At 40.5% G+C, this 17,143-nt stretch overlaps 1 protein-coding gene across 2 annotated transcripts; it reads left to right on the plus strand.

Annotated features, from left to right (window-relative positions):
- The first annotated feature begins 838 nt into the window (after positions 1 to 838).
- LOC110788510 (uncharacterized) lies at positions 839 to 16,414 on the plus strand. Of its 2 annotated transcripts, XM_021993150.2 has the most exons (7): positions 839 to 1,393; positions 1,672 to 1,760; positions 1,983 to 2,121; positions 14,072 to 14,170; positions 14,303 to 14,425; positions 14,828 to 15,090; positions 15,911 to 16,414. In XM_021993150.2, the coding sequence occupies exons 1-7, from the start codon at positions 1,225 to 1,227 to the stop codon at positions 16,019 to 16,021; spliced, it is 993 nt and encodes a 330-aa protein (XP_021848842.1). In that variant the 5' UTR covers positions 839 to 1,224; the 3' UTR covers positions 16,022 to 16,414. The 2 variants fall into 2 exon arrangements, with proteins under 2 accessions (XP_021848842.1, XP_021848843.1); XM_021993151.2 differs by lacking the exon at positions 1,672 to 1,760 and having other exon boundaries at positions 861 to 1,393.
- The last annotated feature ends 729 nt before the right edge of the window (positions 16,415 to 17,143 follow it).

Consider the following 17,143-nt stretch of genomic DNA (forward strand, 5'->3'; position numbering starts at 1 on the left):
TCTCATGAACAATACGGATATTTAGGGGTATGTTATGTGATTCGAAAGATGCGTTTATGCAAACCTCAGGGGCATTTCATGAACATTTTTTTAATTTAAGAAACGTGGAGTCGAGGAAAAAAAAACAAGGTGTTTGGCCTACAAACGGGTTCATGATTCACCTAACATAAAGTCTTATATGAGACCAGCCACACCATCAAGTTGATGGTGTGACATGTTCACACTTATAAATAAGTCAAGTGCGTTGGTTAACGAAACCTAAAAGTAACATCAGCATGGAATATAAGTAACACCAGTCTATACAAGGAACCTCTAACATTAAATTGAAGAACCTGCAATAAAACAAGAAAAATAATAAGAAATACAATGTATAGTAACACCAGAATAGAAAGTCAAGTAACACGTGACTATACAAGGAACCTCTAACATGAAATTCAAGAAACTGCAATAAAACAAGAAAAGTAACAACGAATACAATGTATAAGTAAAGTCAAATAACATTAGTCTATACAAGGAACATCTAACACGAAATTCAAGAAAATTAACAGCGAATACAATGTATAAGTAACACCAGCATAGAAAGTCAAGTAACACCAATCTATACAATGAACTTTTAACACGAAATTCAAGAAACTGCAATAAAATAAGAAAAGTAATAGCGAATACATGTATAAGTAACACCAGCATAGAAAGACAAGTAACACCGGTTAATAACTTTCTGCGTAGTAATTGCGAATGCGCGTCACACTATCAAGTTGATGGTTAGTTGGTCACACGAGAGACGTACTGTTCACCTAATATATACTGAAGTATTTACAGACCCGCAAATTCCGTCATTAAAACAGCTCCTAATTCTTCCTGGATTTACGACTAAACTTTAAACCAAGTAGTTTCAACAACTACTAAACAATACCCACTTTACTTTTTTTCTTGAGTTTTTTTTTTTTTCCTTGGTGGAGTTGCCGTTTTTATTCATCTCAGCACTGCTATCTTTTCACAGATTCTCCGAAAAAAATCCAAAATTTGGGCAATTCAAACACCGATCTGCAATACCCAGAAACCAAATTTGCCAAAAATCTGTAAATATTTGCATCCCACGACACTGAAATTAGAGAAAAAAAACACCCAAAAACAAAGTTCAAAAAATTGAAGTTTACTTTGTAGAATAGAGGGATATGGTGGAATGAAGAATAGGGTGTTGAGGAAAGAAGGTGAAAGTGGGAAATGGCGAGGATAGAGTGGGGGAATCAAGCAAGAGGGAAATGGGGTTGTTCTTATAAGAAAGTTACACTAATTGTTTGCTCAATTAACATTGTCATTGCACTTTATGTTCTTCGTTGTCTTTACAGCTCTGTTTATATCTACTCCAGTGACAATACTTCATCACAGGATAGTAAGTTTCTATCTTTCATTGTTTTTTTTTACACTGTTTTTAGTTTGCTTGTTGTGATGATTGTAATGGTTTTTCTTCATATGTAAGTTGTTTGGATGTTTTTAGTTAATGGTGGAGTGAGTTTTGTTGGTGGAGAATTATTTTGAGTTCGTCTGATTTGAAGTATTGTTGTTGATTTGATGAGGATTTTTGAGGGTTTATGCTCATTTGATTATGTGGTGTTTTGATTTGGATGTTGATTGAAGGTTCTTTTTGTTTTGTTTTGTTTTTGCGATTAGACGTTAAGTACACCCCGTATCAATTAAGAAACATGGAGGAGTCGATTCGAATTAGGAAAGCATCGGAGCCTATTGAGCTTGTCAAAGTGGTAAGACTTTTTTATTATTTTTAAAACTTGGATTTGTTGGTTGGTGCATTGGTTTGCTGATTTTAAAACATAGAAGGTTTTGCTGGTTATTTGGCTTTGGATTTGAGGTGGGATTGGGGTTAAGAATGTTAGCTAGTGAGAAAGTTTCTCCGCGGTTGTTATGTGAGTTGAAGTAATCTTGAATGATGGAACTGATGCCAAATATTCCTTTTTGGGATGAAGGTTAAGAGATTTACAACGGCGTTAACTGAACAAAAAAGGATGGAGAAGTTACCCCAACATTTAAAGAAGATAATTAGAGATGAGATCTTGCAACTTCTCAAAACCCTACCTGCTAAAGCAAACACGACTGATCAAAGAGGTTGGTGTTACTTGTCTTAACTGTCATGTGGCAATCTATTATTCATCTTTGCCTCTTTGGTATTGCATTTAGATGAATAGTTATTACGAAGAAAATGCCTATGTGAAGATTGCTTGTTAAAATTGAATATTAGGATTTTGTTGGTGCAATTTGTCCCCTATCCGATCTTTATGTGCCGGAACCATGATATTAAGGATATTAAGGATTTAAGGTAGAGCGAGGTCGAACTTCTTTGGAGCATCACCATGTATTGGTGTCTCTATTATATTAATTTGGTGTCATCATCTTGTTAGTTAGGCCTTTCTTTTTCCTTTATGTTATACACTGTCCCATAACTGGAATGTCCATGTAGCAAGAGGGTTGTGAGTTGCCTGCATCATTCGTTAGGTAATGCAGCAATGGTAACTTGCTGCGTTAGAACATTTCTTCTGTTTTACGTCTGTTCTTCTTTTGGAATTAGCTGAAATTAGATGGATTTTTAATGATTATGGGAGTGATTGGATAAGAATAAATAGTCCTGCTTGGGATAATTGTTTAAATTTCATAGACAACTCACAAGATATTCCGGAACTGTTTCACGAAGCGGTAAGTGCAAATCCAAGAAATGGCAGTTTACTCTAGTCAAAGGTGAAAAGGAGCTGCTGCATAAAATCATAGATGTACCTTCCTGAATCTCTCTTAAATCTTATTCTTTTGTTGGAAAATTTTAAGACAAGCTATGCCTGGATCATTCACAAAATACCAGCAGGTCAATATGTTCACGTATGCTATTATTTTTAGGGCTTTGCTGATCTTAAGAGCATGCAGCTAATTTTTCCAACTTCCAAGGGATAGTGTAATAGTTAAATCGGCTTGTATTATAAGATTAGACTGATTAAATGTGGCTCCCTCGCCTCTTCTTGCAGTGATATTAGACCCATGGTTGTTTTTCTAGAAAATCTTAGCCTGAGTCTATTGTGGTACAAAATTAGTAGCTAATTGTAATTCTATTTGACTAAATTTGGAATTGGATAAAGTATTTTTTTCGTATGCATATGTTAGATCAGCAAAATATCTGCCTTATTTCCGGAATATTAGTGCTAAGCCTTTAAACAAAATTGAAATGATCCTTTGATCTTAGGTGCTTGGATTCAACTTTCTATTGATTATGTGGACGAAGCTATTTATCATTCTTCAAAGACACTAAGCCCAAATGCTGTAATTGTTTTGGTATTAGTGGATAACAGAAGAAGAAGAAGAGTGCCTTTGCACTATTCTTTGTGCATTTCTGGCCTTGTTTAGAAACTTAGTAATAATATCCAGTGTCCCCAACTACAAAATTTTATCCAATATTCGTGACTTCTCTAAACCCTTACCTGGTTGACATAGGTCTTTGTTCCAACATTTATGATCTGTTCTTCATCAGAATCTTTGCCTAGGTGCCAGGATCAATCACAACTTTCTTCTGTGGTGGAGGAGTTATAGGTCTTTCCCTTTCTATAGGTACTGTATACAGTAGATTTTGGTAAAAAGCCTCATAGCTGTAGGCGCAGACCTCACCTCCTCGTGAGAGAGTGGAAAGGGCTGGGGGATGAGCACCATCAGCAGCCATTGGTTCAAAATAGTAGCCTTGGTCACCAACACCTGCATGAATTAAGGATATTCATACAACATGGATCATACCTGTCTTTGTACATTGTTTACAAAATCTAACAAGGCACTCATAAATCAAAATTGAATAGGATTTCTCCTTGGAAAATCAAAAGCAATTTCTTCAGGTAAATCCATTGTGATATTAACTTATAAGTGGGTTGGGCTTGGCCTAATCAACCAGACCAGTGGTTGAACCCATTCCGTAGGTTCACGGCCCAATGCTTTACAAATCAAATGAATCTTTGGCGGGACATTCAAGCGATGCATGCACTGAATGAGACCATAAATCTGTGATATTCTGGCCCCTGTACCAGCTCATCTAGTTTATAAGAAAATAGAAATAGAAAGAGAAAAAATAATCCCCGATCCGTGTTTTAGTCTAGACCAGACCAGTTGCAATCAGTCAAACCCATTTGTGTGGCCAAGATAACTGGTTAGGCCTGGGTTCCCATATGGCCATATCGGATAGCTCTAGTTAAAGAATCTGTTCACCAGATCAGTGATGAACCAGCCAGACCCACTCATCATGTCTACATCAATTTCTGTTGGTGCTTAGAGTAGGACACCAAGGTACTTCGAGCCGATTAATAATTTAATAGTAATAAGATTTCCCATTTGAACTAGCAAGTGTTAAATCCAGTATAGACCATTGATGAAAGTTCAAATTAGATATTTTAAGTGTTCTTCCCTTACACGTCGGGGCCATCCACTTAAGATGGTACTCACACCACCCCCTTATCAAATTTGAAATGTACCAAAAATCCTTATTTATCAATATCGCAAGATCTTCACATGATTCCAAATTAAAATACTGCTACACTCCTTTGAAACTGTGAAAAGAACAAATCCCATTATATCCTCGTTCATCTAGTGCTCAAAATTTTCTTGTCATCCAATTGCATTACGAAATAAAAGTATTAGAACAACTTATTTCGATGTTGCGATTTACGAACTGCGATGTGGCCAAACCACTGCTCTAAAAGACAATTTTAACCAAGGGAAGATTCTCGTAACAAAGAACTAAGCAAAGTGCTGGCGACCAAAAAGAATATATGGGCCCACAACCCACCCTACGCTCGCGCATCGATTTCCTTGAGGCCCCACCCGGCCCGACTAGGGTGTGTGTGCACCATACCCCTCTTCCCACTTCTTTAAACAAATAATACACTCAACCCCCAATATATAAAGAAGGGAAGAAGTTGGTATTTTACCAATGTGGGACTTTCCCTTCCTTTCACTTTTGCACTCTTTTCTGTGTTGTTTCCCACTAGAACTTCCAACGCTATCGACACTTCATCTAGCCTTACTAGCTACTTTTACTTGAATATTTTATGTGATCTTGCGGCATGGAGATTTTGTCCTAAATTTAGACACATATATAGGAACATAAATTTTATATGAAAAGATTCACATCTTGTTAGCTTAACACATTTATAAAGCTAGAAATGACCAAACAAAAAGCCGAATATAACCAAGTAGCACAACGCCCATAATTTATACTCATCAACGGATTTAAAAGAGGAAAACAATGTGTTCACTTGCTTGGTTTTACCGGATCTCTACCCATGTTCTCCCCAGCCTCTCCCCGCCTTGTTAGAAATAGTCTTCATTTGAAGTTATATATGGAGTATTTTTCCACATGGAAGAAATATGATATGTTGTATATCTTTAAATATGCTCTTGTGCTTCATAACCATAGAAAAAGAACGCGGATGCGGTCGCGTTCGCGGTAACGGTCACGTTGTCGCGGAAACCGCTTGTAACGGAAAAATAGAACGGATCGCGGCTGACGCGGTGTGAATTTTTTGGAAAATAGCACATAACATGTCTAAGCCTAATTATTGCATTTTGAGTCTAAAAAGTATTATATCAACACAATATAACCAAATCTATCATAATATGAGTGAATATTATATTCTATAAACAAATAAGCACTCGAAATATCATGTTTTATAAACTACATAACTAATTAAAAAAATATTTTTGACGAACTTATGTAAAAGAACGGTGTAACGGAGAAAAAAACGTCTAACACGGCGAGTCACCGTTCTGTAACGGACGACGCGGAGAGAAAGACGTGATTTTTGTCAAACCGTAACGTAACGGGTTTTCGCGGAACGGCAAATCCAAAGTAGGTTACAGAACGGCCGTTACGTAACTGAACGGCCGAGTTTTAATTTATGTCTATAAATATGCTCTTGTGCTTCATAACTATATGCAACATTTCTTTTTTCACATACCCCAACATGCTTATTTGGACATTAATATCTCTAATTGCGTATAAGTAAAAATTAAAAAAAAAAAATTGATATTTGGAATCCTCGCGTTGGTACGAATTTAACAATATCTCACTTAACTATGATAATATAAAATTGAGAGAGACCTAAGTTATTGGGCTAAATCGGGAATTGAGCTTGGTGTTCTTGTAATTGGGTTGATAGTTTGGTTATATATTTATTAATCAAAGACTAACACTTAGCACTTTGCAAATTAATTAAGAATATAAACATGTTAATTAGCGTTAATCTTATGCGGTTATTAATATAAATATAAACATGTTAATTAGCGTTCATCGATCTTCTGCGGTTATTACTATAAAATATATATTAATTATTATTTTAATAGGATATTATCAAATGGCAGTTTTTAGACAACTGTCAGTTGGTTTCCTATATATACTAATGCAGTAGATTGAAGGTCTAATACGTTTCTAATGCTTATCAAAAAATAATCTCCAAAAGACAAGTTCATTGAGAATGGATGACTTTGCTATGTTCCGTTCATATGATTAGGAATCTTGGGGTAGATTCGCTTTGACTCCCATCAACAATATAATGGGGGACAAATATTATTCTAAGGATAGAGATTAACTCGCCCGAATCTAGTTTTTGTAATTTTCACTATTGTAATTTAAAGCATAGTATATAACACTGTTATGAACTCACCTGCTCCACCCTTGATCCGTACATATGCAAGGAGGAAACATAACCAATCAACAAACAAGGAAGAGAAAGAAGCAGCAGCTTGAGCTTCCTATCAATAAACCTTCAACCTTCCTTTGTTCTTTGCGGTGTGTTGCTGTTGTGTGTTGTTGTTTGTTGTTGTGTACGCAGGTGGGAACGGAGTTCATTCCATTTTGTATCAGAGCAGGCACGATGCCGCGTCAACAAACCAGAGGGTGGACTCCCTTGAGGAGACCATTGTTGGGGTGAAAGCACAGTTGGATGAATTAGCAGGTTCCATTGGACAGTTGGTCACCGAGGCTGTGAACAGGAGTCTGGAACAGTTGAGGAACACCGTGGAGAAGAAAACCGTTTGGCCATCGAAGCAGAAACTCAGAAGAGCGGTGATAAGGTAGCCGCAGCGATCACCCTGTTGGAGGGAAGACTCGACCGTTTTCGGCAGAGTCAGGAGGTCCAGTTTGCGACATTGAAGGTCCAACAGGACAAATTCCAGGCTGAAATCCGTGAGGCCATCGCCGGTAAGAAAAGCCCACCACTCAAGGGGCACCCGTTGTTTCATGTGGAGGAAGAAGCGGAGAACTCGGCGGCGCACCAAGAGGGTGAGCACCCTTGAGAGGTACGGGTAGGGTGTTCGAAAAAGGAAAGGGGGGCGACGAGGAAAGAGGGGGAAGGCAATGGAGATATCGGAAAATGGAGATGCCCTTGTTCGACAGAAGTGACCCCGACGGGTGGTTACTTAGAGGCGAGAAGTATTTTATGGTCTGTCGACTGAATGAAGAAGAGAAGGTGGACGCGGCGGTGGTGGCCATGGAAGGTGACGCCTTGAAGTGGTATCAATGGAGTCACAGCCGGAAACCCATACTTTCATGGCGTGATCTCAAATCGCGAATACTCCTCCATTTCAGGCCGTTGAACGTAGGGTCTCTCCACGAGCAGTGGCTAGCTAAATAGCAGACGTTGTCAGTTTTGGAATACCGCCGGAAATTCATCAAAACTTCGGCGCCGCTAACTGACGTGCCGGAAAAGCTTGCTGAAAGGGCAGTTTATCAACGGGTTAAAGGAGGACATCAAGGCGGAGCTACGACTCTTAAACCCACTCACCCTAGATGACGCCATGGATGTAGCAGCATGAATAGAAGAAAGGAACCGAGTAAATGGGCCCAGAAAGTTTGGATCGGTCAATACGGGTCAAGATAAATCAACTCTATTTTCGGGTTATGGTCACGGGTCGGGGTCTTATACTGGCGGGTCTGGGCAAGAAGGACCAAGTAAGTTCGGTGGGAGCCAACTCTCTGCTGAGTCAGCCAAGCCCAACAATGAAAAGTGGCCCAAACAGTGGGTCTGGCTCTCAAATGTCGACAACATACCCCAAATCTACCAACACCCACAACCGAACTTTTGGGGAATTCAAGCGATTAACAGAGAAGAAAGAGAAAGGACTCTGCTTCCGATGTGATGATAAATGGGTGATCGGACATGTTTGTCGGCGATGAGAACTCAGTGTGATGTTGGTGGAAGAAGGGGAGGAGGACGAGATCGAAGATGGTGGTGGGTACGAATTTGTGTCGGAACCCGTGGAGGTGTCGCTGAACTCGGTGGTCAGGTTGTCTAGTCCTAAAACCCTGAAGCTGATTGGAGTGATAGACGGCAACGAGGTGGTAGTTATGGTCGACCCGGGAGCAACCCACAATTTCGTATCCCTTAAGGCCGTAGAGAAATTGAGAATTCCGGTAACGGAGTCCGGAGGATTCGGGGTATCCCTGGGCAACGGTGAGGCGGTGGAAGGGACGGGAATTTGCAAGGGAATTACAGTGGTCCTAGCTGGTGGTGTGGTGGTGAAGGAAGATTTCCTACCTCTGAAATTGGGTAACTCAGACTTAATTCTAGGGGTGCAGTGGTTGGAAAAGCTGGGTCCAGTGGTCACAAATTGGAAATCACAGGTGATGAAGTTTCAGTTGGGTGGTAGCACGGTGACGCTGCAAGGTGACCCTTCACTTATCCCGAGTCTCGTTGAAGGCCATGATTCAGACGATGCGCAAGGAAGGTGGAGGGGTGTTGTTGGAGTTGAATTTGCTGGAAGCAGGGAATGAAGGAGAGGAAAGACGGGCCATAGGGGAGCAACCAGAGTTCTTGCAGGAGGACTCCAACAATATTGGGCCGTGTTTCAGATGTGGTACTGCCACCCCCGCGAAGCCACGAACACTCCATAATTCAATTCTAAGAGGGGGCAGTGATCCTATAGGCGTACGACCCTATCCGTACCCACAATTCCAAAAGGATGAAATCGAAAAATTGATCAAGGAGATGATGGAAGTCGGCATAATACGACCGTCCACGAGTCCCTTCTCCAGCCCGGTTCTCTTGGTTAAGAAGAAGGACGGGTCGTGGCGATTTTGTGTAGACTACCGAGCATTGAACCGGGAAACAATCCCTGACAAATACCCAATCCCCATCATAGATGAGCTCTTGGACGAGTTACATGGAGCAAAGGTTTTTTCGAAACTTGACTTAAAATCTGGGTACCACCAGATTCGAGTGCGGCCGGAAGACACCCACAAGACTGCATTCCGCACTCACGAAGGGCATTATGAGTTCCTGTTAATGCCATTCGGCTTGACCAACGCCCCGGCCACTTTCTAATCCCTTATGAATGAGGTATTTAAACCTTTCCTGCGTAAATTCGTACTTGTATTTTTTGATGACATACTTGTGTATAGCTCCAATTGTGAGGAGCATTTGTGTCATCTGGAAGTGGTTTTGAGAACACTGATGAAGAACAGGTTGTATGCGAATTACAAGAAATGTGAGTTTGAGAGGGAGAAGGTGGCATACTTGGGTCATGTTGTTTCAGGGGCTGGTGTGGCAGTGGACATGGATAAGATCAAGGCCATGACCGAATGGCCTGTCCCAAAAATTTTGAGGGAACTACGAGGGTTTTTGGGTCTCACAGGATACTACCGTAAGTTTATTTCACGTTATGCTCAAATTGCACACCCATTGACCGATCAGTTGAAAATGGATGCATTTGGGTGGACAACGGGGGCGACAGATGCGTTTGAGCATCTCAAGAAAGCTATGTGTGCTATGTGTGCTGCCCCTGTGTTGGCCATGCCCGACTTCGGGAAGTTATTCGTGCTTGAGACGGATGCGTCTGGGTTTGGCTTAGGAGCGGTGTTGATGCAAGATGGGTGTCCTATCGCTTTTTACAGTAGGTTATTGGGGCCGAGAGCTCAATGTAAGTCCGTGTATGAGAAGGAGTTGATGGCAGTCTGCTTATCCGTACTCAAATGAAAGCATTACTTGTTGGGAAGGAAATTAGTGGTTCGGTCTTATCAACAGAGCTTGCGGTTTATTGCTCAACAAACGGAGATAGGTGCGGATTACCAAAAGTGGGTGAGTAAGCTGATGGGGTTCGACTTTGAGGTCCACTACAAACCCGGTTCTTCCAACCGTGTCGCTGATGCTCTGTCCCGTAAGTCTGCGGGTGAGGTTGAGCTGGGAGCAATTGTGACATCCCAGGGTATATCATGGGAGGAGCTGGAAAAGGAAGTGGAAGGTGATGAGTTCATTTCAGGGATTAAAAGGGAGCTGATGGCAGGGGAATGTAAAGTGAGATTTGAGTTGGTCAATGGTAAGTTGCTCTACAAGGGGAGGTATGTGATACCTAAATCAGCCACGGTAATTCCTTCCCTCTTGCATGAGTACCATGACAGCAGTGTGGTTTGACACGGGGGCGATGTCAAGACCTTTCTACGCATAGCACAAGAATGGTTTTGGCAGGGGATGCGGAAGCAAGTGGCTGAGTATGTGCGGCAATGTGAAGTCTGCCAAAGGAACAAGTCCTCTCAACAATGTCCTGTGGGTTTGTTGCAACCCTTACTGGTGCCTACCCAAGTGTGGGACGAGATCTCTATGGATTTCATAGATGGGCTACGGGTGTCTAAAGGAGTTGATACTATTTTTGTGGTGGTGGATCGCCTCTCCAAATATGCCCACTTCATCGGCCTACGTCACCCCTTTAGAGCCGTGTCTGTGGCTGAGGCTTTCACCAAGGAGGTGGTGCGTTTACATGGGTTTCCCTCATCTATTATCTCTGATCACACGAGTGTTCCTTAGCATCTTCTGGAAAGAACTGTTCCGTCTCCACGGCACATCCCTTAAACGGAGTACGGCGTACCATCCCCAAACAGATGGCCAAACAGAGGTAGTCAATAAGAAATTGGAGACATACTTGAGGTGCTTCGCTTCGGGACAGCCAAGATCGTGGGCAAGGTGGCTGCCTTGGGCTGAGTTCTCGTACAACTCCACCCCACATAGCTCCACCAAGATGTCGCCATTCAAAGTGGTTTGTGGAAGGGATCCCCCAGCAATCATTCGAGTGCAACAAGGGCAGACGGCAGACGGCAGTGGGTTCCTTAGAGGAGACACTCTTGGAGAGAGATGTGATGTTGGATGAGCTTAGGGTGAACTTGATGAGGGCACAACAGAGGATGAAAGACTTAGCTGATCGTAAAAGAAGAGATGATGAGTTTAGGGTGGGGGACATGATGTACCTTAAGCTACAGCCGTATAGGCAGAAATCACTAGCTAGAAGACCCTTTGAAAAGCTTGCTGCTAGGTTCTATGGTCCGTTTCAGGTCACCAAGAGAATTGGCAAGGTGGCCTACCAACTGCTACTGCCATTGGGAAGCAAGATACACCCGGTCTTCCACATCTCGCAACTCAAAAGAGCTATAGGCCAGGCTATGACCCCTCTTGCTTTGCCCCTACAACTCACACATGACATGGAGTTGCCCGTGGATTCAGCGGAATGGGGAAGAGGTGCTAGAGGTTCTGCTCAAGTGGGAGGGACTATCTGAGTTTGAAGCCACGTGGGAGGAGGCACGCATGATTGAGGAACGCTTTCCAGCCTTCCACCTTGAGGACAAGGTGCGTGTTTGGGGGCGGGGTATTGCTATGAACTCACCTGCTCCGCCCTTGATCCGTACATATGCAAGAAGGAGGAAACATAACCAACCAACAAACAAGGAAGAGAAAGAAGCAGCAGCTTTAGCAGAGACACAACAGTAGCAAACAACACCAACATAGTGGAGGCAACGGTCTGGAGCAATTAAGGAATGCTGTCTTATTACAGCCACTTGTCCTTGTACTTGGGTTAATTACATTTGTCTGCTAGTGAAATTGTAATTAAAACGGGGGGGGAAGAAACAATAGAACCATCTGAAAAGTATTGTGTAGAATTGTTGGAGAGAAGAGAACCTCTCGAAAGTTCTCAGTAGTTTGTATCCCAAGCCTTGAGCTTCCTATCAATCAACCTTCAACCTTCCTCTGCTCTTTGCGGTGTGTTGCTGTTGTGTGTTGTTGTTTGTTGTTGTGTACGCAGGTGGGAATGGAGTTCATTCCAAACACGCCCCCCTCTCACCATTTATGTCTTTTAACTTATATTGTCTTATATGTTACTCAAACTTGACACAAGGTATGTGTCCGAGTGTCAAACTTGGCTGTTTTATATAAAAATTTCATGTTTTTGGTCTTAAATGAAATGTCAAGTCTCAAACCCGTGTCGGAGTGTAAAGAATATGACCCATGTACTTAGGTGAAACGAAGTGTCCGAGTAACATTGCTTATATTCTCTCTCTATTTGTTCCAAAATACTCAAAATCTAAATATGATGCATCCCTTCTTACTCCACCAACATCAGTCAACCGCTGGGTGGGGCCTATAGCTCAGAGGATTAGAGCACGTGGCTAGAACACCGATTTACAAATATTATTAACCACATAATTTAGTGAGCGGCGCCAAATCTTTTTATGGATTGCTTTTTTCGCCTCTTTCGCTATATCAATGATGTGATTGTCTTCACCTCGTCAATGCTCAGATCAGTACCTGGTAGTGGTCTAGTGGATCGTCTCCCGTTGTCAAGACAACCACCATTACTAGTGAAATCAATATTGTCTCTTCTTACCTCCAATGTCACGTCACTTTCTACTATTAAAATTTTTGAAGACCACTTGCCAGAGACTTGGCATTGGGTTTGTATGAAAAGCCATGTTTGAAAGAAGGATGGAAAATTGGACAGAGAGCTCATACTTGTTTATGTACTGCTTATTGATTGTAAAGTAGCAATTGCTCATTTCAGTTTTGGATCTATGGTCACATTAAAGTAGCCTCTTTTCTGTCGCAAGGGTAAGGCTGCATGCATACCGCTTTACTATGTCTAGCAGGAGTTTCTTTAGAGGTACTGGAGTGATGTAGACTTGAAATTTGTTTTTCCCGAAAGAGAAAAGTCCATTTCAGCAGGCTGTTCCGTGGAATTCAGCACCATCATCAGACTCCCAGAGGCTGAGAGCTTCAAGGTTCTTTGTCTTCATTTCTGATTCTTTAGTGGAAGCTCTGACGTTCCTTGGCTGTCATTGTAACATACTAGCCATGCTGGTATAATGTTCGCTGGTAGAGTTCACTCTCGGTGCAGCTTTTTGTCTTTGTTCTTGGTTGGAAAACATCGGTCCAAGGAAATATAATAAAGAATCTGCTAGATGTCTGAATTGAAAAACTGTGACCTGGTTATGGATCCCTTTGAGTGCCTATATCTTAGAACTTTGTGCTTTATTGGACGTCTGCTAATAAAACATGCTGGTTAGTCCAGTAGCATTTTATAGACAGCAGATGATGTAGTATTTCAGGGTAAATGGTTATCAGCAGTACATCACCCATGATAGCTCAACGTATTCTCCTTCAAATACCCCACAAGTTTTTGCGATTTTATCTATTCCAATGGAACACTTTTTTTACTTTGCGAGGTATATAAGTGTGACAGGAGAGTCTTGTGTGGCTGGCTGTAGATGAAAAATCCTAATGATTTCTTCATCCTTAGACGAGAGTCCTATATATACATGTTCTTGGTGGAAAGTTTTTCAATATTGCTTCAAAACTTGGATACATGAGGTCATCATAAGTATAGCTTTTGTGTAGGATAAATAGTCATCACACACACGTTTCAATATAAAAAATGATGTGCGATCAACTTCTCTCAACTCGCCCTTGCTTTTTGTGTTTCAATCTTCTTATCTTCACTGGTTGGTATGACACTTACCCTCTTGATGTTGTTGTCAGCTGTTGCAAGACTCAAATTTTAGACCTATGATGTCAAGTATTTCTCTAATGTGCCTTTTTCACACTTCTGATAACAGAAGCTGTTGAAAACTGGCGGGAAGCTAAACTAATGACAGTTAACCTAATGAAGCAAAACTAATGACACTTAACCTATTAATGTTGTTGTCAGCTGTTGTGATTATTATGACTCAAAATATATACCTATGATTCTAATCCGCCTTTTGCACACTTTCTGACAACAGAAGCTGTTGAAAACTGGCGGGAAGTTAAACTACACGAAGCAAAACTATTGATCATTGGTGAAAAGAATGTTACTTTGATGATTTCACCTGATGATGCTGGTGAGGTTTTCTTTCTCTGAATATACATTTTTGCTTCTTTTCATCACCCGTGTTAATAGTTTTTGGACTTCTACATGTTTGCAGTATCATCTGATTGCCTTGTTAATTCTTGTCTAATTGTGTTCAATATAGCACTGCTAGTTGAGGCCATGGAATCAAACTGGTCTTTATTTATGAAAGTAATTGGGCTGTGGATACCCCCTGCAATCATCCACAAGGAGCATGACGATAAGCCTCCCGGCATAGATGAGTTCGGTAAATGATAAATCTTACATTATGACTTTGCCTTTTGTGTATTTAATGCCTTTTCTTTGAATTTTCATGTAAATGTCATACTTCCTTCGTTTTTTTGGTTCAACGCTTTGACTTTTCCACTGTTTTAATGATTTATTTATACTTTAGTATAGTTTTCATGTGGAGTCTTGTTAGAATTTGACACAATGTATACTTAGTTCTATAATTTTACTTATTTTTAAGTGATAGAAATCATGCATAGAGATGTTGCTAGTAAATTAAAAAACGGAAGTATCTTTAGCATTACAATTGTATGTTTAAATGTCAAAAAAACAAAAAAAGAACAATTGTATGTTTGAAGGCAGCATTTTATTCCTGTCAGTTTGGTGCGTGTATAACTGAGACATATAATTGTGTTTCCAGAAGAACAGCCTTTAGCTGGAAGGCCCGTTCCTCCTGAGTGTCATGCTGAACTTCATACAGATTACGATGGTGTTGCTGTTAGATGGGGTCTAACCCACCATAAAGATAGTGCAGCTGACTGTTGCCAGGCTTGCTTCGATCAGGCAAGACGTGCCAAGCCTGGTGAAATGAAATGCAATGTATGGGTTTATTGCCCATCTGAGGCAGGTTGTTATTCTCCAGACATTTATGAACACAAGCATCAGGAGTGCTGGCTGAAATATGTAAGTGTCTTTTGCATGGTTGATTAATGTTTATGCTGAAAGCTGAAAATAAGACGCGTCCGAACTTTCAGCTGACAATTATTGAAGTTTTGTGCTTTGATGTACAGAAGTTGGTTTGATGTTTTCATATCTTTTTCTTTGTGAAGATGTTAAATGGATTGGGAAACTGATTTTGGCACACCTCTATGAGTAGGGAGAGTAGGGAAAACTGTTTTCACACAGTTTTCGTGCCAAAATCACTTCCCAATGGCTTTGGCTGGATGATCAAGCAAATATAGTAGGGCTGATCATTTGCATTGTAGAAATTGTTGAAATTTGTGAAAGAAAAACGGTTGACATAGTGGAGATAGAAGAAGTAATAACCGAAAATGGGGCCAAATGCACGTGAAGGAGTGATTTTTTTCTTATCCTTTGTAGTTAACAAGATGATAATTTTGGGATCGACCAAAACGGTAAGCAGGAGCACTGTTACCTGATTCGCTAGTACGACATTGGGTATGGGTACGCAATTCGCTACCTAATTTGCTAAATTAGACCAAAATCATACCACTTTCATGTTAGAATTCGCCTTTACGGTTCGTGTGGTGATTAGAGAATTAGGTAACATTGAGCAGGAAGTTCATTGGGGGAGGGAGTACTTGTTTTCTATTTTTTGCACAATGAACTTGATTATGGCATTACTCCGTAAATTGTGAGGGATTGTTAGGTCTCTAGAATTCATTTTCGACATATGAGGAGCAAACTTTAGTCTGTTTTTCTGATTCCAAGCATATTTAAGCAATCTGTAGCTACTTATTTAACTGACTTTATGGTTTTGCAGTCGGAAAAGCCCAAATTGAATTTCAAAGACAAGTATTCTGATTCTTATAGAAGCTCTCACCCAGAAGCACCGCTGCTTGTTCCATGGGTTTCTGGGGCGGTGAGTGCATGAATGGGAATTTGTTTCAGCGAAGTATGTGCAACCAATTGGAGCTGGCCGAGCAGTTCAAATTCTTGAGTGAATTTGTCAAAATAGAAAATCTGATGCTCTTTGCTGAATTTGTTTGCATCGCCGTCTTTGGTTCAGTGAAGGCTTTCGAAAAGCATTGTCCGGGCTTCTCCGGTTTGTGAGTCCATTTTTGTTAACACGTGGCTTGGTGGTTTACTGGTGCTGGTTCTCTAAATTTGAATCATGGCACCCATTTAGGGGGTTGTTACACCTTTATTTGAACAGTTCATTGTAAAAACATTTTAAAGATGATATTTTGTTGATTTATAGAGAATATATGTATACCTCTGTCTTTTTAGATTCTTTGTTAATCAGCCAATACATCATTTTATGATCCCATATCAGATCAAGAAAGATTCTTTGTTAAACTAATGGCATTACTCCAACAATCTCGACCATTAAAATTTGAGATGAGATGAAATTAGTTTGTTTGTCGTGATTGGTGGTATGATTTTTTGGATCATCTGCTCCTAGTTCCATTACTTGATCTTCCACTTTTCTACCAACGACTCACTGTTTCTTGAACAGTTTTACGAGAGAGCAACAGACAAAGTAAGTAATATACAATTACTAGATTATGTCACGTGCATATAATCGAAAATTATTCCTTTTTTTATTTATAAAATATTTAACTAGAATATTTCTCCCTTAAAGATAATGTGTAATTAATAAAACTTGAAGGTACTCATTTAATCACATAATAAGCAATTAATAAAACTTGAAGCAATTACCCCCTCCGTATTTTATTAAAGGATACACTTTGACCGACACGTAAATTTAGGAGAAAGCGTTGAATTTATTAAAATAAGATGAAAGTGGCCGGAGTAGTGGATGAATTATTTATTGTAGTAAAAAGATGATGCGAGTAAGTGTGAGGACTGTTGTGGGGTTTTTCCAGATGCTAAGGTTGAAACTTCCACAGAGGTATCTGGTACAGCTGGCTCGATCTTCTAGAATACCTGCAAAACAAGAATATTCACTAAGAAATATTCCCTCCGATACTTAAGTAAGTATTTGTTAAAGAGAGAAAATTGGGAATGTTTAGAGAGAAGGAAAAACGTTTGT

This window comes from Spinacia oleracea, chromosome 4, assembly GCF_020520425.1.
Source record: "Spinacia oleracea cultivar Varoflay chromosome 4, BTI_SOV_V1, whole genome shotgun sequence".
NCBI classification, from domain to species: Eukaryota; Viridiplantae; Streptophyta; class Magnoliopsida; order Caryophyllales; family Amaranthaceae; genus Spinacia; species Spinacia oleracea.